This window comes from Triticum aestivum, chromosome 4B (genome assembly GCF_018294505.1).
Source record: "Triticum aestivum cultivar Chinese Spring chromosome 4B, IWGSC CS RefSeq v2.1, whole genome shotgun sequence".
In the NCBI taxonomy this organism is placed as follows: Eukaryota; Viridiplantae; Streptophyta; class Magnoliopsida; order Poales; family Poaceae; genus Triticum; species Triticum aestivum.
Window position 1 is genome coordinate 56721747 of NC_057804.1, and position 25776 is coordinate 56747522.

Sequence of the window (25776 nt, forward strand, 5' to 3'; positions counted from 1 at the left end):
TTGTGAACTCGGTGTCTTGGAAGTGTCCATTGCAAGTTCGAACAATCTGTCTGTATATAGCTATTTCTTACAACACACGTCCAAAACTACTCTCTACTCATTTTTTTCATACATTAAAATTACATAGTTCCTGTCAATATCTGTTTGCCACAATCCGCAGGAGGTATACAAACTTTCTACAATGTTTGTCAGCCTTCCAAGTCCAAATGAATTAGTCAAAATTAGTTTCACCGCAACGAGCTTCATGCTATATCAAGCACAGCTTGCTTAGTCCTAAAATTAATTATCTCGGGCTTCTTTAGGAAGCATTTCGCGTCTCCATAACCGTAAAGGAAAACTCCAAGCTGCAAATAACAAAATGATCAGCTCTGGCTAACTAAAATAATAGTAACTGGTAAAGCATTTGCAGTAGAACTAAAAGTTCCAAGGAAAATTCTGCAGTTAGAGAACATACCTTGAGGTCTTCTTGAGAAAAATTTCAACACCTCATCGATCAAAATTACCTAGTGCCAAGGAGAAGTTAAAATATATGTGCAAATGGAACATACATAGTATCCAGTTCATAACTAGCTACAGTGTAAACAATATTTATGTAGGGGCAGAATTCCCACGTGTCCTTGCCATGTTTTAATATAGAAAGACTAGGTTCACCAGAAATTTGAACAACATGGCAACTCAAGGTAGAAAAAACACTCACAGGGAAGGATAGGTAAAGAACAACTTTCCACTCAGCCAAAGTTAATGGAGACACCTGTATAAGTAAACCATGATTATCATAATTCTTTGGCGTTACTGTAAGCTTACTACTCCCTCCGTTCCTAAATATTTGTCTTTCTAGAGATTTCAACAAGTGACTACATACGGAGCAAAATGAGTGAAATTACACTCTAAAATATGTCTTATATACATCCGTATGTGGTAGTCCATTTGAAATCTCTAAAAAGACAAATATTTAGGAACGGAGGGAGTATAAAAGAACAGGTGACAATGTGACTAACTGCATGACGTGGGTCACAACTCACAACTCCACACAAAAATGAAGATGAGTGACTTACTGAGAAAAGAGCTGACAGGGGTTCCGTATACAAGACTGCTACGTGAAGAAGCATTGTCAGAATGATTGACCCAACAAGCCATAGGTTACTCCATGGGTGAATGACACTGATGCAAGGGAAGTTCCAAAAATCATTTCAGGTATGCAAATTTATTTACAGATGCAGACCAAATATTACAAGCAGGACAAGTGCCACTGGGTCAGAGAGAAATTTCAAGATCATGCAGGAGAGATCCATGTGTATCTATCAAGATATCAAGATTTAAACCAACTGTTTCCTGCTCATTAGAAGTAGCACATGGAATTATGGGTATTGGGTGCTGCTATATGCGGGGGGAAATCGAGGCTCAAAATGAGATGAGATAAGGGATCTTACAGTAGAGATTGATTTTCACTTAGGTTATTCAAGGCATTAAACATCTCGACAACAACAAGAACAGTCATTGAAACAGTTGATGGATGGCGATCCTCAAAGATGCTGCAAGGATATGAAGTTTGCCTGGTTGAACATGAATCAAAATTGATCTGCAATAGGAAAAGAAAGATATTCAGAACTTACTGAATCAGTAATGTTTGAACAAGAGCCGCAATAAGAAACTTCAAGTAAAATAAAGAAGGGGAAAATAGACCATAAGGAATATTGTTAAGCAGGCATGGAGAGGTAGGGGAAGCATACAAAAATTTATTGCTGATTTCACATTCAGAACTCTCAAACATACAGAATTGAACTGTTCAAGTATGGAAGTGAAATATGATTCTGTGGTGAGGAAAGGCTAAAAGTCTAAGCAATAACCAACCATGGCAGTAAGATCCAGAGGAATGTACCACCTTGAATTCAGATCAAAGTTTGATTTCTTTTAAAATTTCGATGGACCAGCAAACCAGGAGAAACAAGTCAAATTCAAATTAAATGCTCGAATTTACAATAAAACCTGACCAGGAGAAAGGCCATTCCTGACCAGCTCCCGCATATGACTATGCGCCAGAACTTTTTATATGTATATGTAAGCATTTTTTTTAATCCCTGGGTACATCCAAACAGCCATATGAATTGACAGCTTGAAACTCCATTACCGGCCCATCCATCTACCATGAGGCCCAACAAAGGAATCTCTTTGTATAAGCTGATCTCAGAACAAACGAGTTATTTCATAACTTAAAATGCACATCAATTATCACATGCCATGTTACTCACAGTGCTATTTGGGAAAAATCATATAGAAAGGGTTTCGACATCTTATATATTTTTTGTTACAATATGCAAATTCTACACTAGGGCTTGCTACAACCGTATTCCTTCTTGGAAAACAAATACTACCTCTGTAAAGTAGCATAAGACCTTTTAGATCACTAAAGTACTGATCTAAAAGGTCTTGTATTACTTTACAGAGGGAGTATAAGATTTCTTGGCAGGACTCACTCAAGCATGTCGACCAAGATCTCCTGGAAAATCCAACCCAATGAGATAGGCAAGCAGTTGCCAACAGCAAAGGTATTTTATAAAGTGAAAAAGAAGTATACAGTACTGCACTACAGTCTACAGGAATATCTTTTCAAGTATAAGCTTCTGGGTGGGTTGTAACCCCTGTTTATCAGGTATTACTGCTGTGCTGTTCCAGACTTCCCAATAAACACCAAAAATTAACAGTGTAAAAAGTAGAAAGAGTTTGACTTCCCAACTTACCAATTCAGAGTATGGTAGTCTAGGACCATCTTCAGAATAAACAAACCACCAAACGAACCCCGCTATAGTGGCAAGACCAACATAAGCTGCATTAACAAATCTATAAGAAACAACAATAATTCCAGAAGCAAAGCTAACAAATGTCAATACAGGCACTTTAGTGCATACCACCAATGACTAAATAGCGGAAAAAGAGCCATCCACTGACCACAGCTTCGTTCACCTGCAATTCAAATATGCAGCAGGAAAGAGCATCTTAATAAATGCGACAAACTAGAAAATTCAAATCATAGCTATTACTTGAACCGACTCACTTAGCAATTCACACTTTTTGATAAGTACCAAGCAATTACCACACAGTAATTAAAATGAAATAAGTCAACAGTTCTCATGGACGCAACAAGGAATCAAGTGTACACATAAACATATAGCATAGTGCACAAGTAAACTAATAGGAAGGAATTTGGGCCACTGCAGCATCCAATTATCACTTAGGAATATTCATGTGCCAAACGAGTTCTAAGAGTGAGAAGTGAGATTTTCATAAGGTCATTGTCCTGTGGACTTTCTTTATCTCACAGTTGGTAGAAGATTTTAGAATTCCTGATAACGCCAGAACAGCTACGTTGTCAAGTTACATGAATTTACTCACTATGCAAATACAGTCAACTGCTAAACCAATTTTAACTGAAGTCAGTATAAACATTAAAATAAAATAATAATGGGGACAACCTAAAACATACATTAGTTTATTAAAAAAATAACAAACTACCAAGTAATCACTGTTACGTGCTCCCTCCATTCCACAATTCTTGTCGTGATTTTAGACTTTTAGTTCAAATTTGAACTAAAACCATGACAAGAATTATGGAATGGAGGGAGTATAAGATACGCGTATCACTGTTAGGTATAGATACATGAATATAGTACCATTAGCCTAGGCTGCCCATGTATAAGTAATATATATTCCATTCAATGATGACAAGATGGAAAGTTCCCTCTCATCAGGTACAACACCCTTTTTATATTACCTTACGAGGCTTAACTGCCATGATATTGCCATCAGGCTTGTTAAAACCAATTGCAGTTGCAGGCAACCCGTCAGTAACAAGGTTTACCCAGAGTAGCTGGACCTACAAAGTGATGGAGTAGAGGTAAGCAGATTTTCCATCCAATTATAAAATTAAGAAGCTCCAGAAATATGTATGTTAAAAACATTATACAGCAGTAAGCAGGGGGCAAAATATAATGACAAGATAAACATGCCACATATGACTGTACTTTTTTGCCACATTAATTCGAAAACGAAATATAAGATTGTGATACTTATTCAACTACAGATGATAGATTGTATAAGTCCACATATTTCATCTCAAGACACATAGAAGCTAAGAAAGATTTCTACTCACAGGTACAAGTGTGTCAGGCATCCCAAGCACCGCTGCCACAAAAATACAAACTACCTCCCCAATATTTGATGAAATCATGTATCGAATAAACTGCTTGGTGTTATTATATATGGCCCTTCCCTCTGCAACAGCCTGTGAGCAAATGATAATAATAAGTTTGAGTAAACAAAAAAGCATAATAGATCCAATGGTTATGTCTTATTTGTATGTTAATCAGTCAGATTATAATCTTACTGCAACAATTGTAGCAAAGTTGTCATCAGCCAATACCATATCTGAAGCACTCTGAATTAGAAAGGTAAACATAAGTTGTCAAATTCGAAAAGGATTGACTGAAAATATTTGAAAGAAACAAAATTCTCAAGATAATGAGTACCAAAATGTCCATGTTTACTTCTAATCTATAAAGCAGTTAATACCTTAACGTCAGTTTAAAAAAGTAATACCTTCGCAACAGCAGTTCCTGATCCCATAGCTATTCCTATATCTGCTTTTTTCAGGGCAGGTGCATCATTGACTCCATCACCAGTCATTGCAACCTTGCATGTGAAACGAACATGACTATTGCGCAAAATGAATTATTGCATTAAGTGGAAAGTGAAGCATAAATTCCCATGATCAATTCCATAGCAACTAAATAAGTTCCATCACCATGAAGACTAAAGAGCTCAATGGAAACTTTATCAACAGGTACAAGCTTACCACTTCATTATGTGATTGCAAGGCTTCAACAAGCATCTTCTTATGAGAAGGTTCCACTCTGCAGTAAAAATAGTCAGGTATAAAAAGGCAATCAAGAGTACAAAACCGGAAGAATGGTGATTAATCCATACGTCTGTCCATGGTTTAATCATTTTGCCACTTTTTTGTCTGAGTTATTGCAATGTCCAATGTAGTCACTTGCCACAGGTAAGTAAGCATATATTATGTTCCGTGCCACTAGATTGTTATGGACTGGAGCTATAGTTAGTGTTCAAAATTGAGATGGTGATTTTTCTGATGAACTATATCTCTAGTAACAAAGCACTCAATACGGAAACAAGTTTAAGGAACCACACTAATAATAGGAAAACAAAACTCCAATCTCAGCCATTGCATCAACTTACGACTGCTTATGGCAGCACTATTTGTGTACGTCACTACAGCCAGTTCATCAGCAATGAGCTGGGTGATCTCAATAGCAAAATAAAAACATTTTTAATGCAGTAGAATACTGCTCCATTACTTTGCATTCTATTAAGTTCATGGAGCTCATTACAAGAGAAAATGCGATATGTCATGACCCATTCAGCAAGGGGTAGCTATGTCCTAAAGTTTAACAAGGTTGTAATGATATTCAAATCACCTGGAGAACAGAACCATCCTTCGCAATGCATTTGCCCTTTCCAAAGGAGGAAGCCCTTCAAATTCTGATGCTGTATATGAATACCCTGTAAAGTCATCTAAATGCTCAAACGCACCAATTTGCCGACATAGAGATTCTGCAGTGGACTAAAATAGCACATATTTATTTTCTCAGCAGTATCAGAAGATCTTAGAGCAAAAATAAACAAATATGTTGACCAACCTTGTTATCCCCAGTAACAACAATAACACGAATCCCTGCTGACATACAAGAATGGATAGCACTGTGAACTTCATCTCTTGGAGGGTCAAGCATCCCAACCTGAACCAGTAGCAAACGAATTTGCATCATCAATTATTAGTGGCACTGCTATCTTAACTAACATAAATCATACCTGCCTACAAAGGCAAAGCATATTAAAATGATTGAACAAAACATAGAGGACTACTAAAGAAGGAACAGCAGAACCAGCAGGAGTGACAAAGCGTACCAATCCAATAAATGTTAAATTTGCCTCATCATCATAGGAAAGACTTTGTTGGCCTTCTGGCATTCGTTTTAATGCTAATGCTAGGCACCTTAGGGTATCTTTTCCTGCAAAACTGAAACATTCGGAGATCATTGAACATATTCATCTAAAGCATTTGATGTAGGAAAAAAAAGATTAGTAATCATATTTAGAGAAAATAAAAAAAACCATATGCGACAATATGACATTCCCAAGTGCTAACTTAGTGGCAGAGTTTGGTCAAAATTACCGAGGTCCCTTCATGTCAGAAATAATGTCAGTTATATTGTTAAATCTGCCTATATGAACTGAATGTTTCAATGTTGTGATCACATCCATCAAGAAACATACAACCTCATGACCCAAAAGCTACATGCAGATTTAAAGGCTAACCTTTTTTCTATTGTTAAATCTGACTATATGAATTAAATGCTTCAATAATTTAATCACATCCATTAAAAAACATGCAACCTCATAACCCTAAAAACTACACGTGGAAAGGCTGACCTTTGAAATCTAGCTTCCAGCTCATTACGTATGTCCATAGTCAATGGTACAGAAGACCCATCATCATTGCACAATATATGTGTGCATCTTGCCATTACACTTTCAGGGGCACCTTTTGAAAACATAATCTCCTGTTGTTTTCGACTGCAAAGGACGCTCATCATTTTGCGATCTCGGGAAAAGTCTAGAACTGATATCTAAAGAATAAATCAGAAAGAAGAAAACATAAGAACATCATAAATAAATCTGAAGAAATAGGATCAAAATTTAAGTTAAATAAGTCACACCCAGTTAACTATACAGGATATACAAAATGGTTTCTCCCACATATAGGCTGGCTGGCAGGATAGTCAAAGTGTGAGCAATATAATAGATAGTGCATATACTATTCCATCCAAGTGTCAACTGCAGTTTACCTAAATAATGACTTGAGATGAAAACCTTAACAGCTACTTAAAAAGATAATTAAATGATTTAAATTTTCTAGTATGTGGGAGGAACAACTGCTGATACCACGAGAACTTTGGAAGTACTTGCATAGTTGCATAAAGTATCAGATCTGCTGTATATTTTTTAACAACTAACAGAAGGATGATGTTTCTAATGCCTACTTATATGCTAGCAGAACAAGTTCATAATCAAGGAAGTTCTTTATGAATGAGAGTAGCAGACATAGGGTAGGGGCAGGGGGGTACTCTTAAAGGGAGCTGCAAATACAGGGCCACAGAATACGAGATCAATATATCAATGCCAACAAGTAGAGAAATATAACCTTTCTGAACTGATTTTCCCAATAGTGATTGCAGTACGATGCACGCTCATGCTTAGTTAGCATGTTCAGAGCTGAAGGCATCGAATCAAAGCCAGGAAGACCGACCTAATCAATCAACAAAATGAAAATTGAGATTGGTAGTTCCCATGGAAGCTATCAAAAGTGCACTGATAAGCAGATACCGTGACTAACAACTGACCTTCTCCACCAGAACGCGCAGAGCAACTTCAGTGGACTCTCCAATCTTCTCATAACTTTTTTTATCAGGATTGTACTGTAAAGTGGACTCATTGCAAAGAGCTGAACACATGGCTATATGAAGGAGACATGGGGACTGAGGAGGAAACTCCAGCTGCAACAGATGAAAGCCGCCTGAAAAGTTAGTGTCTATACCAAATGTCACATGTACAATGTTTTGCACACTGACTAGGGACATCATGGTCACTCGATAAATAACCCAAAGTGTTCCGCGGGTCGCTAATATACTGATATGGCTGGTCACACAATTAATCCATTTACAAGAGCATAACATTTGTCTCGCTGGGTAGAGCTGTACATCTCAGTCAAAAGTTGTGTACTGAACTGGTCCATTGTTGCTATGCTATGCACCATCATACTCTGTCATTCTACTCTAATGCAAGGCATTCCCTGGTAAAGCTGAGCTTAGCAGAGTTGCACAATGTGTTCTTGATCATGTGTCATGGGTTTGGTAATTTGGTATCATTTACACAATGTGTTCTTGTACTGCAGTCAAAAAATAATAATTTCAGCTGTTAAGACAAATGAAAATACAGGGTTCAGGCCGTTGCACTATAATGATCACCATGTTAGGAAGTATCAGTATTGGTCTAGGAGTCCTATTAGGCTATGTTTCCTTTCCTTGTGTAATATATATATGCCCCATGGGCTATGTAATAGAGATAAGTTGCTTTCATTCGCCGTCGGTTTTCATGGGCCATGATTCTTTAAGCAATGCTTCATTCTCTTGATGTGCCATCTTCTCTTGACAACCCATCTCCTCTTGAAACTTCTCTTGTATCTTCTATTGATGCGGTGTCTTCCTCTGATGTGCCATCTCTTCGTTATCCCCTTTGGCGACTCGACAGGTTTTGAAGACTCTTCATGCTACGCCGACACTCTCAAGACACGGATTTGGATTATCATTTTTTTTCCTAGTGTTACACTTCTTCAAATGCAATGTTATTGCATACGCTTTGCATTCGAGGGGGGATGTTAGGAAGTATTGGTCTAGGAGTCCTATTAGTCCTATTAGGCTATGTTTCCTTTCCTTGTACCCCAAGTCATGTGTAATATATATATGCCCCATGGGCTATGTAATAGAGATAAGTTGCTTTCATAACACACCAAATTAGTGACAGCTGAGAAATACATCATTGTACCTGATTTTCACTGGCGTCATATATAAACCCATCAGGAGCAAATGTGGTTCCACTAATAGAGTACTCATCAGTTATTGGTCTCTGGTGCACAGACCGCACAACACATACCTGGGATATTAAGACCCTTGTTAGTTATGCGGTGAACATAATATATTGACCAAGTGTAACAGACTTTAATCTTAAAGCGCATATTGTATTTTAGTCAAATCCCACTGCACACTTATGTATGCAAAAAGGAAGATAAAATGAAAGGGCCAACTAAAAAAAATGATGATGTAAACTGGAGTACTCACCTTAGACACTGACATCATGTTTGTCGTAAGAGTGCCAGTTTTGTCACAGCAAATGACTGTTGTGCATCCTAATGTCTCCACAGAGGGCAAAGACCTTACGATGGCATTCAAGCGAGCCATTCTCTTGGTACCAAGAGCTAAGCACCTAGAAATAAACCAATGATATGTTATATTCACTTCAAGAAGGAACAAAGTAAACCACTACATTTCAATAGAAAATGAACAAGAAACTTAGAACATCTAGACTGAGGATAAGATAGGTAATGGACAGTATCATGTTTCTAGTTTCTTAACCAGAGTCATGGCTGAGACAAATGCACAAGATCAATTCTCTCCCGCTCAGAAAGGGTTAGTCAATAATGACTCCCAGCTCCACCTCGCCCACCAGCCTCGCCGCCGTCGAATCCCCGCCAGTAGCCCCCCTCCCCCTTCCCCTTGCCATGGTGCCACCCAGCACTGACCCTGTCGAGCACCGAGCGACCCTCTCCGGCGACCGCGTGTCCTCCGGCGACCGCTGGATCGACTCGGAGAGTGAGTCCTCGACGCGCTCGTACAACGATGTCGCCCGTACCCCGCCGGCACCCTCTGCGTTGCTGGCGTCCTCTGCTCCATGGGCCGCAGCACCCTCCCGGCCGCCTGCCTCAACCCGCCTCGGCCCTTGCTCCGAGGTGCACCATATCTCTGGCGGCGTTGAGGTCAATGCTGACGATTACCAGCAGCCTTGGCACAAGAACCACCGCCACCGCAGTCCGCGCCATGCCGTCGAGCCCAGCCCACCGCCGATGTGCTGGTGTAGCCCTTCTCTGGAGGAGATCACTGGCTCTGCTTTCGTTGCTTCGACCACTGCCACCGCGTGCCAGACTGCACCAACGGCATCCGATGCCGCCGGTGCCTCCTGTCTGGCCACGACTCGCGCTCTTGTGATCCCAGGCGCCGGGACGCCGCCTGGCAAACCCCGCACTGCCACTGGCCGCACAGGTCATGCCCAACCTTCGCCTCCCCCGCCTCCCGCCGCCCGCCATGCCTGCAACGCGTGCACCTAAGCCGGTGAGAGTTATCATGGCGCATTTGATAGAGATGGAGGCAGAGGAGGTCCTGGGCTGTGCGATGGTTGCCTCCATCACCGGCAACAGGCCGTGCGTGTCCGCAGCCGAGGTCTCCGACATGCTTCTCAACACCTTTGAGCTCACCGACGGCGACTTCACAGTCCACGTGCACCACCCGAGGACTTTCTGACCCTCATCAACTCCCACTCTGCCAAGCGCCACCTGGATGGAGACCACTTCATCAACTCACCGCGTTTCTCCCCTTTCATCTGGCCATGGAGCAAGCTCGCCCACGCCAGCTCCAGCGAGTTCGAGTACCGCGTCGGGCTGGAGCTTCGCAGCAGTCCCACACAGGCATGGCACCTCTCCACCTCCGAACACATCCTTGGGGAGAGCTGCTGGACCGAGCACCTCCACCCCAACAAGCGCTCGAGGATTGACCTAGCCACGTTCTGGCTGCGGGGCGCGTGCACAGTCCAGACAGCATCCGCCGTCCTAGAAATCGTCGAGCGGGTCCCCGCGCGCTGATCATCAGGACCCTCACGTACCCTATGCGTTGGCTCGCATCAAGACAAGCAGAGCACCGCCTCTCCACGCCCAGCACGGTGCGGGACGAGGGGATGTCATGCGTGATGGCAACGACCAAGACCGTGCTCCTGGCCCTAGGGGAGCGCGCCCCCGAGGCAGCAAGCGTCGGCGCTTCCGAGCGCCGCCTCCTAACCGAGCGAACAACATGGCCATGGACTCCTCGCTCCGGCGCGTCGGCAACCGCGTAGTTCGCGCCGATGGGGTAGCCGTGGCGCCCGACTAGCCCATTCCTCCCGACATGGTAACGTTGTCGCCCGTACGATAAGAGATGCAGCATGGCCCCTTGGCCAGGTCAGCAGGGCCCCACCAATCTCGTCGCCATGCAAGAAAAAGCAAAAGAGCGCTTTGCATGTGGACCCGGTGCGCAAAGTTGTGGACGAGCAGGGGCTGCCGGGGCCATGACGACGATGCCCGTTGGCGACACCTCTTTGGCTTTAGGGGCTTCGGTCACTGATAACGGATCGAGCCCGGTGCCAAGTGGCAATCTCTCATTGACGGCGAACCCTCCTGAAGCATCTCGAGATTCAAATCGGGCTGCACTTCGAGTACCCGAGGACGATTGCAAGGGGATCACATCTGGCTCATCCAATTCGATGGATTGTCAGGACCTGGCTACTCTGAGCTAGGTGCCAGACTAGCAGCCCGTGCCACCAGTAAGGCCAGCTGCCATGTCAGGGCGAAGCGGAGTCTCGCCAATGCCAGCGCTTGCAGTCGGGTCGGATGTGCCCGATGACCAGTCCTTCAGGCCGCACGCGTGCGCAACCGAGGGTGGGGAAGCACACCTTGCCTTTGGCGCGAATCCTCCCGCCAGAGAGCCTGAGCCCCACACCCCAGGGACAATTCTGCAAAGGCCTCTGGCCTAGCCCACGATGCCAACGCACACCACAGATCCTACCGCGCCCAAGCTCGCACCGGCATGCGCCCAGCATGGCTCGCGCCTATCTGCATCAGGGTGCTTCACCTCCCCGCAGATCATGCTGCGCCGATCCCGTGGCCGCGCCGCCCCGCCGTGAACCAAAACGTTGGGCGAGTTCCTCACTGCCGCCACCAAGCACATCAGCGCGGCCTTGCCAACCCCTAGGAAGAGGTCGTGCCACCCGCTCAACTTTGCCCCCCGACGCGCTCGCTCGACTTCGACCACATCCCCACCTACGGCGCCGCCCACCACCGAGAGAAGGGCACAAGTTTAGAACCTGCACACCCTTGGGATCGTTGGGACCAACTAGAGGATTACCTCCGCCGAGATGAAGGTGTATGATGACTTATTCGCGGCACCCATCCCGCGATCCTTGGTCGACCGAGAGATCCCAGTGTGCATGGCCGCTCCATTGACTGACCTAGCGCGCGCTGAGGTGACATGCGTGCCACAGGCCGTATGTACCCTGCGCACCCTTGGGATCGTTGGGACCAACTAGAGGATTACCTCCGCCGAGATGAAGGTGTATAATGACTTATTCGCAGCACCCATCCCGCGATCCTTGGTCTACGAAGAGATCCCGGTGTGCATGCCCGCTCCATTGACTGGCCTAGCGCGCGCTGAGGTGACATGCATGCCATAGGCCGTACGTACCCTGCGCACCCTTGGGATCGTTGGGACCAACTAGAGGATTACCTCCGCCGAGATGAAGGTGTATGATGACTTATTCGCGACACCCATCCCGCGAGCCCTGGTCGACCAAGAGATCCCGGTGTGCATGCCCGCTCCATTGACTGACCTAGCACGCGCTGAGGTGACATGCGTGCCATAGGCCGTATGTACCCCCCCCCCCCCCGTCGATCATGTGTTCATGGATCACAACCTTAGGATCGCAGATTGGAACGTGTGCGGCCTCAACAGGCGCGCCCGGCACATTGCCATTCGATCGCTGCTAGTCACTACTTCCGCCTCCATTGTATACTTACAGGAAACAAAAATGGTGTTGATTTGTTCGTCCGTTGTCCTTGACACTCCTGGCTCGGAATTCAACGACTATGCATACCTCCCAGCTCAAGGCACACGAGGCGGCATCCTGCTAGCATGGAAGAGCAGGGTCCTGACTATCACGGACCGACTATTCAACGGGCCCTAGTGGTTGTCGGTCGTCTATAGTCCCCAAGAAGATGCGAATACGATCCCCTTGTAAGAGCTTCGCGAGATTCGCGCGAATTGCTGGCCATGGTTGTTGTGTGGCGACTTCAACTTAATCATCTACGACGAAGACAAGAGCAACGACAACTTGAACAGACGCATGATGGGCAGATTCCACCGCATCATCAACGACCTCGCGTTGAAAGAGATATACCTCAACGGACGACGATTTACATGGTCGAATGAGCAATCACCGCCTACCCTGGTGCACCTCGACCGCGTGCTTTGCACTTTAGATTGGGAGGAAGGGCATGGCAATTGCTACCTCCGCTGCCTCACGTCCGTCCTGTCGGACCACAACCCCCTCCTTGACTGGTCGCCCACACATACATCACACGGGCGCTTCCTGTTTGAGGATTTTTGGCTGTGATTGGGTAGGTTCCACAACACGGTGGCCACGGCATGGGGTTCAGTCCACGACCAGGATCCTTTCCGTCGTCTGATGCTACGTCTCCAAGGCATGGCTCGCAAACTTACCGGCTGGAGTGCCAAATCCACAGGGAATATCCGGGACAAGAGGGCTATCTACTGGAGCTCATCTCGCGCTTTGACAAGGCCCAAGCGGATCGTGCGCTCTCCACTCCAGAGGACTAGCTACGGAAGCAGCTCGAGATCTCCTACCTCAAGCTCGCGTCCTTGGAGCGCACCATGATTGGTGAACACATCGCCACACTCAAAGACGGCGATGCATTCTTCCACCGGCAATGCTCCTTCCGCCGGCAGAAGAACCACGTGTTCAGCCTTACCATGGATGGCCATGTGTTCACCAATCATGGGGATGGCGCAGGCGGCGTTCTCGCACTCTGACGAGCTCTTTGACTCCCCCATCGCCCGCTACCGCTCGCAGACTTGGCGCAACTCAGTGAGCCGTGCGATCTGGCATGCATTAATGCACCATTCAGCCCAGAGGAGATATGGGATGCCGTCAAACGCCTACCGGCCCACAAAGCGCCTGGGCTCGATGGGTTTACAGCCGAGTTCCTGCCGGGCATGCTGGGGCATTGTTCGGCATGACTTCGTGGATGTCTTCCAACAATTGTTTGAGTTGTGTGGCCGCGGCTTTAGCAAGCTCAACCAGGCCCTTCTAACCCTGCTCTGAGCGCGCTGACACCTGCTAGCTCCGCGATTACCGCCTGATATGTCTGATACACCTGATGGCCAAGATCTTTGCGGAAGTGCTCTCGCTGCGCCTCGCCCCAGATTGGACTGCCTGGTTAGCCGCAACCAGAACGTATTCACCCCAGGGCAAAGTCTCCACGACAACTTAACAGTGAGCCTGGCCCACCAATCTGGCACCCAAGCGGGTTGCTCCAAGGTGACCCCTTGTCCCCACAGCTCTTTGTGCTCGTTGTGGACACCCTTGGCTGCCTGATTTGCCACGCCACGACTCCGGCATCCTGCAACAACTGCATCTCCGATGAGCTATTCCGGCGATCTCCCTATACGCCGACGATGTGATGCTCTTCTGCCATGCCACGCTGGACGATGTGGCGGCCGTCAAGGGCATCTTAACCCTGTTCAGCAGAGCTAGTGGCCTCCGGGTGAACTAGACCAGAAGCTCTACCACCATCCTTCACGGTGACCTCGAGGCGGCCGAGACGATTGCCCAAGTGGGATGCCCAGTAGTGGAGCTCCCCATTACTTACCTTGGCATCCACTGATATTGCGCCGCCCAACTACAGCCCCTCGTTGACTCGGTGGCTGCTAGTCTCCCGGCATGGAAGGTTTGGCTCATGAACAAGGCCGGACGACTTGCATTGGTCAAATCAGTGTTGTAATCCCGATTCACCAAATACTAGCGTTTACCCCCCCCCCAAAAAAAAAAGAAGACCCTTAGGCAGCTGAGAAGATCCAGCAAGGCTTCTTGTGGGTTGGGCGCGCTATCGCTAATGGAGGAACCTGCCATGTCAATTGGCGCCACGTGTGCCGCCCGCTAGAGTACAGCGGCCTAGGGATCCGAGACTTGGAGCGCGCCGGGCTCGCATTACGGCTGCGATCAAACCTGGCCAAATGGGCCGGCACGGCATGGCACGGCCCGTCCTGGATTAAACGGGCCAGACACGGCACGGCCCGGACTGGATTAAACGGGCCAGACACGACACGGCCCAACCAGGCACGCTAAGTACACAAACCATGCCGGTCCGGCACACGTGCTGTCCTCTCTCGCCCAGACACGCCCCCCTCGCTATACAGGCCGTACCAGCCCGTTTGGCACGCTGGCACAGCGACCCGAGTAAACAGATCGAGGCACGTACGTTGTCCAAAAATAAGAAAGATAGAGGCACCTACGTCTCGTAGCCTCAAAAAAACCTACATCTCGTGGGCTAGTGCTAGAAGGCACATCTAGGCCAACTAAAAGAAGAGATTAAAAAATGAGGCAATCGAGCCACATTCTGTACGATCATGCCACTCCTCCCGGCCCTCCCGCAATGACTCTTTCGAGCGAGACGCTCCTCGGCCACGTGCGCTCGTGCCGCTTCTCCCCATCTCATGCGCTCTTCCCGCAACGACTCTTTCAAGCGAGACGCTCCTCGGCCACGTGCGCTCGTGCCGCTTCTCCCCATCTCATGCGCTCTTTTTTTCGAGTGAATCCTGATCTCGTTCGCTCGTGCCGCTCCTTCCAGGTACAATCACTCCTTGCTCATGTTTGTTAGACGTGTCGGGCTGGGCCGGCACGCGTGCCTGGCTAGCCAGCCCAGGCACGGCCCTAGCCAGGCCACGTGTCGGGCACGGCCCGTTAAGCCACATGACGGCTCGGCCCGTGACGGGCCAGGCACACGGGCTATCGGGCTGGCACGTCTAGGCTGGCCCATTTGGCCAGGTTTGGCCGCGATGGCTATGGTTCGCTCTCACAAATGATGATTGCGCATGGCAAGGGCTTGATTTCCAATTCTCCCAACAGGAGCGCGTGCTATTCTTTACCTCCACCACTGTGGTCATCGAGAATGGCTCGACGGGCCTGTTTTGGGACGATCACTGGCTAAATGGCAGTCCGTATGCAAATTTGCACTCGTGCTATACCAGTGCATCCCAAAGCGGCGGCGCAAATCAAGAACGGTGGCCGAGTTACTCGGTGGCAACACTTGTGCCCACGATGTCCAAGGAGTCCTTGGGATACACGAGATTGGGCAATATTTGTTACTTTGGTAGGCCGAGCAGCACATCACCCTTACGAACAAGACAGACCGGCTGCTCTAGAGATGGACGGCCAACGGCACCTCCTCGGCAAAGTCTTGCTATGCCACCACCTTCCACGGATCCACGCGATGCCCCTCATGTAAGTTGACCTGGAAGAGTTGGGCGCCGCCTCGCGTTAAGTTCTTCCACTGGTTGGCCGGCCAAGACCGATGCTGGACTGCAGCACGACTCACCCAACGCGGTCTGCAGCATCACCCCATATGCCTCCTTTGCTATCAGGCACCGGAGAAAATCCAGCACCTGCTCCTGGCCTACCCGTTTGCCCGGCAAACCTCGCACATCATCCTTATGGACAGGTGGCCGCAAGCGAAGGAGCAGACACCTCCCACGCTACGTAAAGCCCTGCAATCCATCACCATGCTCGTTCCCTAGATGATCTGGAAGCAGCGGAACGAATGCGTCTTCGACAACGCAAGACCCTCGATTGATACGTTAGTGGATAGGATCAAAGATGAGGCCAAATGTTGGGCACAAGTAGGGGCACAGGGCCTCAAGGTCGTTCTCCCCGCGTCCTGGGATGTCCACTGATCGGGCGCATGGCCCTTGTAACACTCACCACTAGGAGGATTGTTCTTTCCCATCTTTTCAATGCAATGAAACGCAAAGATCCTTTGCGTTTTCTCGAAAAAGAATGACCAATTTTGTCGCGAACAGCACAAATTGTTTACACCATATACAAGGAAGCCAAGTTCAGTAACTAGCTAACAGGCCATGGGAGGAGGATTGTTCTTTCCCATCTTTTCAATGCAATGAAACAATGCAATGAAACGCAAAGATCAAGAATGACTAATTTTGTCGCAAGCAGCACAAATTGTTCACACCATATACAAGGAAGCCAAGTTCAGTAACTAGCTAACAAGCCATGGGATTAACTCAATTGTGTTACAATGTACAAATCCCAATGCACTCTTTCAAACTACCAAACTTCACTTTTCAAATTCCAACTGATCACACTTCCCATTTTGACAAGAATCTGAATTGATTTCGTGCTTTATTAATAATTAAGAATTAACTGACTGAGAGAAACATTATAGTATTAACAAACATTGGTAAAGTTGGAGATATTAAGTACACCTTCAAATTATGTTCAAAAAAAAGTACACCTTCAAATTACAGATTTAAATCAGATAAATTTTGTTGATATATCAACTGAATCACATAAAATGTTTTATTTGACACTACTGGAAAGCTACAAATTGTTTGTAAGGAAACTCACGTTGTTACTACAGCTGGGAGACCTTCTGGAATGGCTGCAACAGCAAGGGCAACTGCTACCTATCAAAAGAAAACAGTGCATATTTTCCAGAAATCAAAGTTAGGCACGATAATTAATAATGGTTGAAAGCAGCAGTATAAGGTACGAGGAAGTACAAAATTAACTAATCCCTCCAATCTTAAGTATAGCTTTGGGTACATGAAGTAAGAAGCAATACAAAATGGCATTGGCACCCTTCATTATTCACAAAAATTATCATTTTTTCATTCAGTATGTTAGAAAGCTTCATTATCAATGAGAACATGCACATTTACTACGAAGGGTTAACAATAACACAAAGCAATGAGTAAATAAGCTTCCAGGTTGTAGAACGATATATACTTAAAGAGAAGTTCTTAGGGCTAAAATGACTTGCTTGCAATGGGAAGTATTAATTAAAGATAACAATGCCTAACCGGGGTGGATTGACAGCTCTTTATCAAATGCATGTAGGTAGGTCCACTTAATGGACACAACTATATGAACAAGGAACTCATTTAAGATTTTAAGCCAGTCAACTTGAATGAAACGAAAGTTGCTGTCATCAACCACATCTAAACAATCGAGAATGAAACGAAAATTGCTGTCATCAACCACATCTAAACAATCGAGTTTCCAGGTACAGACCATACTGTGCAACATCATAAATGGCCTGAGCATATGAGTTATAATAAATGGCTATAAACAATGTCATTCTACAGATACATGCACTATAGAGCCTGACAACAATAACCCCAGCTAATTTGTGTGAATGTAGCTTTCATGAAGATACAGTCTACGAAAGAGAACCAACGATACCAAATTCTGCACTCTGGCTTAACACACAACAAGCAAATCTCTGATAATCATATTACAGAACCTACAATGAGCAAATACCAATAATCGAACATTCAGACAAAACAGGAATATTGATATTACCTTAAAATAATGAATGGCACCCCTAAGAAAGCCACCATGAGAAGGATCTCGGAAATGGCCAATATTTACAACCCAAACAAGAATACAGATCCCTGCTATAACCTGAAAATAAAATTAAAAAATCTGATTAAGCCTGAAAAAAGCATTTGAACTTCAAACTATATGATTCCTGAAACAACAACGGTGATTCACTCTCAACCAAGCTTATATTCCACCCATTCTTTTTGTCATTCTAATATTTTCCCCATTAGCACAAGTAATATTTTCACAAAATACACTGAAATCACAGTTATGTTCACAGTTTGCACTGGTCAACTTCTAATCTGAGTTGGACTTGTTTTAGACTAGAATTATTATGACTCTCCAAGTCTCTAATCTATCAGACATGTATCATGCCATGGACCTGCAACCCTAGCTAGGTAAACGTGACTTCAGTGTAATTAGATATGTGCATCTTACAGGTTAGAGAAACATATGAGCGCAAATAAAGGGAATCCAAGTTAATTTATAAGAGATGGATCAAACAGTCAAGTACAAAAATGGAAAACCTACACAAAATTTGGGAGCAAAACTACCAATCATAAAGTTGCTGATATTTCAAGAGAAATGTAAATGAATATACTAAACCATTAAGGCTCTTTAGCAAAGGAAAACAAGATTCAATTGTGGTTAGCTTTCCTTGTGAAATCTTCATCAGGCTCTCTTCCAGTAAATGGTTATAAACTTATAATTTTGATTGGTTCCATACAATAATGCCCCTTAATTTTGGAAAGAAAAACTACTCATAACATGTTGGAAAAGACCATGGTCAGCTACCTTTGCCAGAAATGTGCCAAATTCGTCCAGTTTTTTCTTCAGTGGAGTCGCTTCCTGGATGTGTGGAAATATCGTCAGTACGTAAAATTGTCACTATACATAAAGCAATCATAGTGCTAAGACACAAAACAATACTAGAGCAGCAAAAAGATTAAGTGAAAATATATATTTCGAATGAGAAACATCAGTATCAAATTTTATCATAATATACACAAATGAGAAGCAAATCGAATGCTTACATCCTCTGTTCTCAGCATTGCATCACGTATACTTCCCATTGCAGTATTAGAACCAACACCAATAACGACAGCTCTTGCTCTACCAGCTACAACAACAGTACCCTGGGAAGCAAAGGCATCAGGTAGCATGCAAAGTTCAGAAGAAGCAACTGGAGAATGGATGTAATGAGCAAAAAATTTGAAGAGAAAGTGTTCTTTCAGATGTAATTTGAAGAAAAAAATACCCCGGAGTTCGAATTAAAGCAGTTCAAGAAGATATATCACTTTTTTAGGTTTAAGACGGCGCTGGATGCTAGGCAGGAGTTCTGTGCCACCTAGTGCCAGTAGCCTGAAATTTGTTCCTCTAAAATCCAGAGCAGTCTGAACATGTACTGCGATCTGGACGACAAACCTAAGTTGCGCCTAGGCGTGTAGGCCTGGGCATTCGGTAGAAACCGAAAGTTCGGTTAGTACCGTTCGGTTCATTTTTAAATTCAGTTATCGAAAATGCTAATCGAAATTGAATGCCCAAAACTGAAAACCGAAAATTCGGTTAACCGGATATTTAGGTTCGGTTTTCAGTTTACCCGAACCAGGGCTTTCTTTTGTATTCTATCACAGCGCAAGTACACACACCTTTATATAGCCGAGCTACCTACTCCCTTCCCGTTAGCTGGGCGATGTGGGACTAAAATGATATACTACTACCGGCCAGTTCGCACCATCGGCTGCACCTTTTCACGTTCAACTAGCTCACAGACTTGCACATTGTTGGGCTTGGGCCTTGGACGTATGTGGTCAGCCCAAGGGAGCGGCTGGTATCTGGTCGCATGCGTACAGTCAGCGCTGTGTCGCGAAGCTTTGATCGTTCGTCCAAGCTTTCTCGTGTGTAGTTCGGCTTTTCGGTTTAACCGATAAATATACTGAACTGATCGATCTCATTTCGGTTAGTGAATGCAAAAACCGAATATTCTTAAACCAAGGATAAAAACCAAAATTTCAGTTTATTCGGTTTCGGTATCAGTTCGGCGTTCGGTTTGTCGGTTTTTATGCCCACCCCTATAGGCGTGCCAAGAGACGCTCTGCATGATAGCAGCAGCTGCAGGCTTCACTGCTCAAGCGGGTAGAAACTAGAGGGGTGAAAGAGTCAAAACTGAAATGAAAAAGGGAAAATTAAGGCCCCACCAGGCCCATTTGCTCACTAAGCTGCTGCTTTAGTTACGTCATGGTTCAGATCTGCCTACAGATCGTGCTGCCGCTGTCACCACGACTGCATGAGCAACAACATCTAATGTCATCAACCCCATCACTGATGACACGCCGCCACGGGTGGCAACCCACTACAACACTTTCTTACCTTGCTGCAGCCGTTCATTTTCAATGTCCACACACCACCTCCTTGTCCCTCCTCATCGATGCGTCGCCAGTGAAAACACCTTCGGCAGAGAACCTAGGGCCAAGGCTACATATTGCTCTCCTAGTGTTTTCGCACGCCTAGGTGGGCGCCTAGACACATCTTTTTTAACCCTTTTATGTGTTACAAGCTCTCAAATGTAAGATTTACATTAAGGTTTCAAAAGATAATCACACAATCCTACAAAGACTTAAACATATCAAACTGCGTATTGTTTTTCATCGTTTCTCGATCTTACCTAACGGCCAAACGAATATGCTTGTGAATAAGCAGAGAGGACAAAAGATCGCTAGCTCAATTATTTTGAGCGAACAAGACATGTAGGTATGAGCAGTGTTTCCACAATGGAAAAAAATGGATGGGACATATCCTGAATAACAGCCTCACATGGCTCCTACATTTTCAGGACACTCCAATCTGATTCATCATCCCTCAACCAACGGATTCGCATTGAAGTTTAGATATTTTCATTTTAAAAAGCATGTTTACTTGATTAGTTCCCTAGACTGAACGCTATAAAAAATCGATAGATCTATGTGATTACCAAGATACTGGGTTGCACATATACACCTACCGAGAAAAGAATGTTTGTTTTGTCCTGGTAGACAGCATTCATTGCTGAAGTTGAATCAAGCTCTTTAGCCACTGAACAGCTTTCCCCTAGAATAATGCACAAAATAAACAAGCGATTCAGAAACACGTATGTTAGCTGTTGATAGGTTGAACCATGCACCTAGCAATGTCTCTAGCGACAATGATATGGCCAGATCAATGCACTGCCCAAAAAAAGGGCATAACATTTCTCCTGTTCTCTAAAACAAGATTGCCACGACAAACTAGTAAACTTCTAATATTAGGATGAACAGGAGGATAGCACAGGACAACACAAAATATACCTGTCAGAATTGCCTGGTCAACACGCAATTGATGGCTTAGCATTTCAACCATTCTCATGTCAGCTGGAACTTTGCAACCAACTACCCATAAGAAACAAGGTGTAACCAAGTTAGATCAGGAACATAATCAGCATTATGCTAAATGGAAATCACTTGAATGGCCTTGGACAGTACCTCCCACTTCTACAATATCTCCAGGGACAAGTTCTGTTGCTGGAAGTATAGAAAAGCAACCTAACAAATTGAACATTGACAAGTGACTCAATCATATGAATATAAATAAATAGTTTAAAGAACATTAGTAACATTTAATACTGAGTCTTTCAAGTGAAGATATATCAATCCAATCGTAGATATCAAGATAAACACTTTGTTTTCACAAATCAACAAATACAAGGATTGTTAACCAGGTGGAAGCTGATTAAAAGGCACTTCTGGAGCAAGAAAGTATGATGCAAGTAAATGTTGCTCTTAATCAAAACATTTTTGCTTCAATTCATAGCCTTACAAACCAACTTTAAAAAAGTTGCAAGTGCAGCCCAACTCCTACTTTAATGACACATGTACATGCACGCAAAGGACATGCACAAAAGAAGAACTGACAGGGACTAAGGTTTGCACAAGACTCTGCTTGACATGATGTGTCAACGATATAAGTAGGCTCAGGCACACTCAGATCTTTAGCAGCCTGTGACAATGTATGTAAACCCAATCTAAAAGTGGCCTTGGCATCATCAATCTCTTCCAAGAGAATGATGCCCTTCTTATGGAACACCTTCACAAGTTCTACGATAAGCATGGCATTCCCTGGGTCCAGCTCACACAAACCAACCTGCAGTGCCAATGACATATGAGCTCATGCCTCACATGTCTGTCAAAGCAAGTTGATTTTGTTGAACTTGAATTTTTCAAGTGGAATGGTTACAAGTACATATTTCCAATTTCAAAACTAAAGAGTAGATGCAACTCATAGCCATAATTAACAAAAGTTCAATCAGAAGACTGCAAATAAAAAATTGTGTGAAAATATGCTTACACACTCAAAATGCAATAATCGATTCGAAAAGTTTATTACCATTGCGAAGCACCGTTGCAACATCTGCTTGATATGCTCGCAACTCCTGCAGATTTTTCAATAAACGAGTCATTGTGGATGGACAACAAGAGTTGGCCATTGCAATATCAATTGCAGTTACATAGTACAAGATGAAGATAATAACTAGCATATGGAGTTAGATTAACCATGCGTAGAAAAGGAATAATTAGGACCAAAATCAGTACTCTTAGTATTGCTCCAAATATGTGAAACAAACTATAATGGAGTTGGAAACAAGAGAACATGACCAGGGTGAACATGGTGTATTCACGATTATGCATCCAAGAATTAGGTAAAAGCCATTTAAACATTCCAAGTTTCACCTTGAAGTAATTTGTATGATGTTTGTAGGGAAAGAGGGAAACAAGAAAACATAGGACAGCAGAAGATTTAAAGCCACGCATAATATCTCACAGCACGTGCAAAAAGAAAATCATATCAAACAGCAGTAAACCAGATCTGCAGAGTTAAGCACGACACTGGAGCCTTATTTAAAAGTAAGAACCTCGAGAGCTTTTTCAGCATTTGTTTCTGTGATCACACCAACTGCTGCATTTGCTGCTAATATCATAAATATGACCTATGCAATCAAAACAAAGGCCATCTTGTTAGTTACTGCCTTCATGTGGCACTTGAAAATCATCTTCCTCAAATAGGACATATGCTCCAAAGTGGATCAACTTACAGATGGTTCCAAAAATGCTGTTAATCCAGTTTCACCATTCAATCGAGCCAAAAGGAAGGATACCACAGCAGCTGCTATCAATATTTTGACGAGTAAATCATCAAACTGTTTCAAAACTAACTTCCAGAAGGGGGTACCTGGGTCAGAAGTTTCAGGTTAATGGATGATGAATAAAGGGTAACAAAACTAACTTTCTTTTATCTATTTATCTTCCTTGAAATCCTTATTCGTTTGTTCTGGTTACGATTTTTATTTATTTTTGGTAAAATCCTCCTGGAACAGAATCGAGTTAGTTGTTATGAACTTCAATAAAGTTAACTTCTGTAGCTGGTGCCAAAGAGAACAAAGACCCAATACAATATAATTTGGTGATCATCCAACAAGGTATTTGTCTAACACAGTATTTGCAAAAGCTTGCTAGGACAAGTCATCATCCAAGGTAAAGGATGTTAAAGGGTAGTATGGCTAGTATTTATGTCTTAGGGTTATTTCTTGTATCTGCGGAGAAACAGCCCGACTGGGTGCATTAAACATACCTATTCAATCCAACAGTAACAAATACCTATAAAACGCGTACTATTATACTACTACCCTTGACATTTTCTACTACCTTACCAAAATAAATCATTTTTACATGGGAATCACCAAACAGTAGAGCTTACACATTTCAATGATACTCTCCTTCTCATAAAACATCCAACTTTTCAAAATTGTCGTTTGCAATGCAAGTACATTGGCAAACTTGACATATAATCATTACAATACTTTTGCTTTATACCCATATTTAAATCATATTGAGTAATTGTAGCATGCCAACTAATAGAACTCGTAGTTTCCATGCATCCTTGTCAATCCATGGTTGACTTATATTCAGTTATTCAGAAAGGGTAGATGAGTAAGGCAGAGACAATGTAATACCAAGTACCAACATCTTCTGACGGCAAACACTTTGGAGAAAAGGTGTAACAGGCAATATGAAATGTGTTGCCACATGTAAAATGAACATTAGAAGTTAGAACTGATAGCTTACTTTCTTCTTGGGGCAGCACTGCAGATCATCCATGCACGAAAGCAAAGTGCAGCAATCAGTTAGAGGCCACAATAATGATAACAAGAATCAAAATGTATGAATACCGCAATGCAAAATTAGATGACAACATAAATATGTCTGCCCTCAAAATTGTGCAGGGGTCTCGACTGAAGCTTTCAAATTTTACTGAGAAAATGGTAGGGATCTGAACTACATCCAAAGTATGAAAGCTGTATCAATTCAGTTAAATCAGCATCACGGTGACTTCCAAATTTCATTCAGGGATTACAAAAGTCGATACGTGCGGGTTATGGCATTACATCCGTGACAAAATGTTTTTTGTCGGATAACCTCAGCAAGTTATAAGGGTGTGAGGCCGTTCCCCGTTATTAGTATTACAAAAAAGTCACCAAGCACATTCATGCAAAGCACATCTCCTCATTTAGAAATGCTCTGGTTTTAGATGGTTCTAGTGGCTAGGACTTAACCACCAAAGCAGAGGGCATATCAATGCTGACAAAATATAGAACTATAGATAGCCGCCGTGTGCGAAATAAAAAGCCCTATTCTGATGAATTTGGATAGAATACATTTCGAGGTTGGTGCACAGGAATCAAACAATCCCTCGTCTGAAAAACTTCCTCACTCAGCAAAACCCCATATCCTTCTCTCCATTTGTTACTTTAACACAAGCAGTTCGGCGACAATAAGCAAATGAAAAAGCATTGGACAGCACGAAGTTCCTCACCGTTTTTGCCGTGAAGCAAGGCATGCTGCTCCACCTGCCCACACAAGCCAAAAACCAAATCAGCCCCCCATTCCCCGTAACCCAGACCAAAAACCACAGCGCGGACGGCTCGGAGCAGCACCTGCGAGTCGGAGAGGCCCTTGGTCCGGTCCACGCCGAACGCTTGGAGCACCTGCGAGGAAGGGCGGCGACCAGATCCGTGAGAGGCGGCGGCGGCGGCGAAAGGAGGGAAGGTCAAGCGATGGCGCGAGACGGGGCCGAGATGTGGCGGCGGGGGCTTACCTCCGCGGCGGACTTGGCGTAGGCGTCCTCCATGGTCGGCGGCGCCGACGGGTGGGAGGGGGAGGGGGCGGAGGGGAGGGAGTGATCGCGGCGGCGCGGCCAGGGAGAAGCGGCCGGATTTTCTCAGCTCGGGTTTTGGATTTGGGTGTTTTATTGGTAGCAACGGTGTGATTTGCTGGTCAGAGGACAGGTGGCCGTGGGATCTCTGCTCCGGATCGGCCGCTGGAACACGTGGGCCATGAGGAAGTGAAGTGCGAGACAAGTGATGCACACTTTTTAGCCTAGCTTTGCTTCGCCTTCTCGCTAGCCAAAACGTGTCGAAATGAAGAGGGGGGGGGGGGGGGGGGGGGGGGATGACCCAAAAAAGGAAAAAAAAATGTCAATAATAATAACAATATGCGTCCGCGTGTTTGGAATTTCACAGGCTGCAATGCAGGTAAATGAACTAAATAAATAGTTAAGGTCATCTTCAAGGTTGAAACTCAT

The 25776-nt window shown here is 44.5% G+C and overlaps 1 protein-coding gene across 2 annotated transcripts; it reads right to left on the minus strand.

Moving 5' to 3' along the window:
* LOC123090984 (calcium-transporting ATPase 3, endoplasmic reticulum-type) lies at positions 1–25467 on the minus strand. Of its 2 annotated transcripts, XM_044512377.1 has the most exons (34): positions 25291–25467; positions 25130–25180; positions 25009–25042; positions 24261–24278; positions 23231–23367; positions 23051–23125; positions 22525–22570; positions 21624–21683; positions 21450–21530; positions 21128–21213; positions 19161–19262; positions 18922–18975; positions 18106–18207; positions 17149–17207; positions 8973–9117; positions 8680–8787; positions 7479–7631; positions 7280–7384; positions 6508–6704; positions 5983–6094; positions 5715–5813; positions 5493–5638; positions 4850–4907; positions 4594–4686; positions 4382–4432; positions 4148–4279; positions 3770–3871; positions 2907–2961; positions 2739–2824; positions 1431–1579; positions 1056–1161; positions 698–751; positions 455–503; positions 1–344 (listed from the first exon to the last, which is right to left on the minus strand). In XM_044512377.1, exons 1-34 carry the CDS (start codon positions 25321–25323, stop codon positions 280–282), a joined length of 3003 nt encoding a protein of 1000 aa, XP_044368312.1. In that variant the 5' UTR covers positions 25324–25467; the 3' UTR covers positions 1–279. The 2 variants fall into 2 exon arrangements, with proteins under 2 accessions (XP_044368312.1, XP_044368311.1); XM_044512376.1 differs by having other exon boundaries at positions 25009–25180; positions 25291–25428.
* Between the last annotated feature and the right edge of the window lie 309 nt (positions 25468–25776).

Coding starts and splice junctions, on each gene's coding strand:
- LOC123090984 (XM_044512376.1), bottom strand. CDS start 25,323: ATGGAGGACGCCTACGCCAAGTCCGCCGCGGAG. Junction 8,788..8,972: donor ACATGATGTCAGTGTCTAAG/GTGAGTACTCCA, acceptor TTAATATCCCAG/GTATGTGTTGTGCGGTCTGT. Junction 345..454: donor TTTCTCAAGAAGACCTCAAG/GTATGTTCTCTA, acceptor TGTTATTTGCAG/CTTGGAGTTTTCCTTTACGG.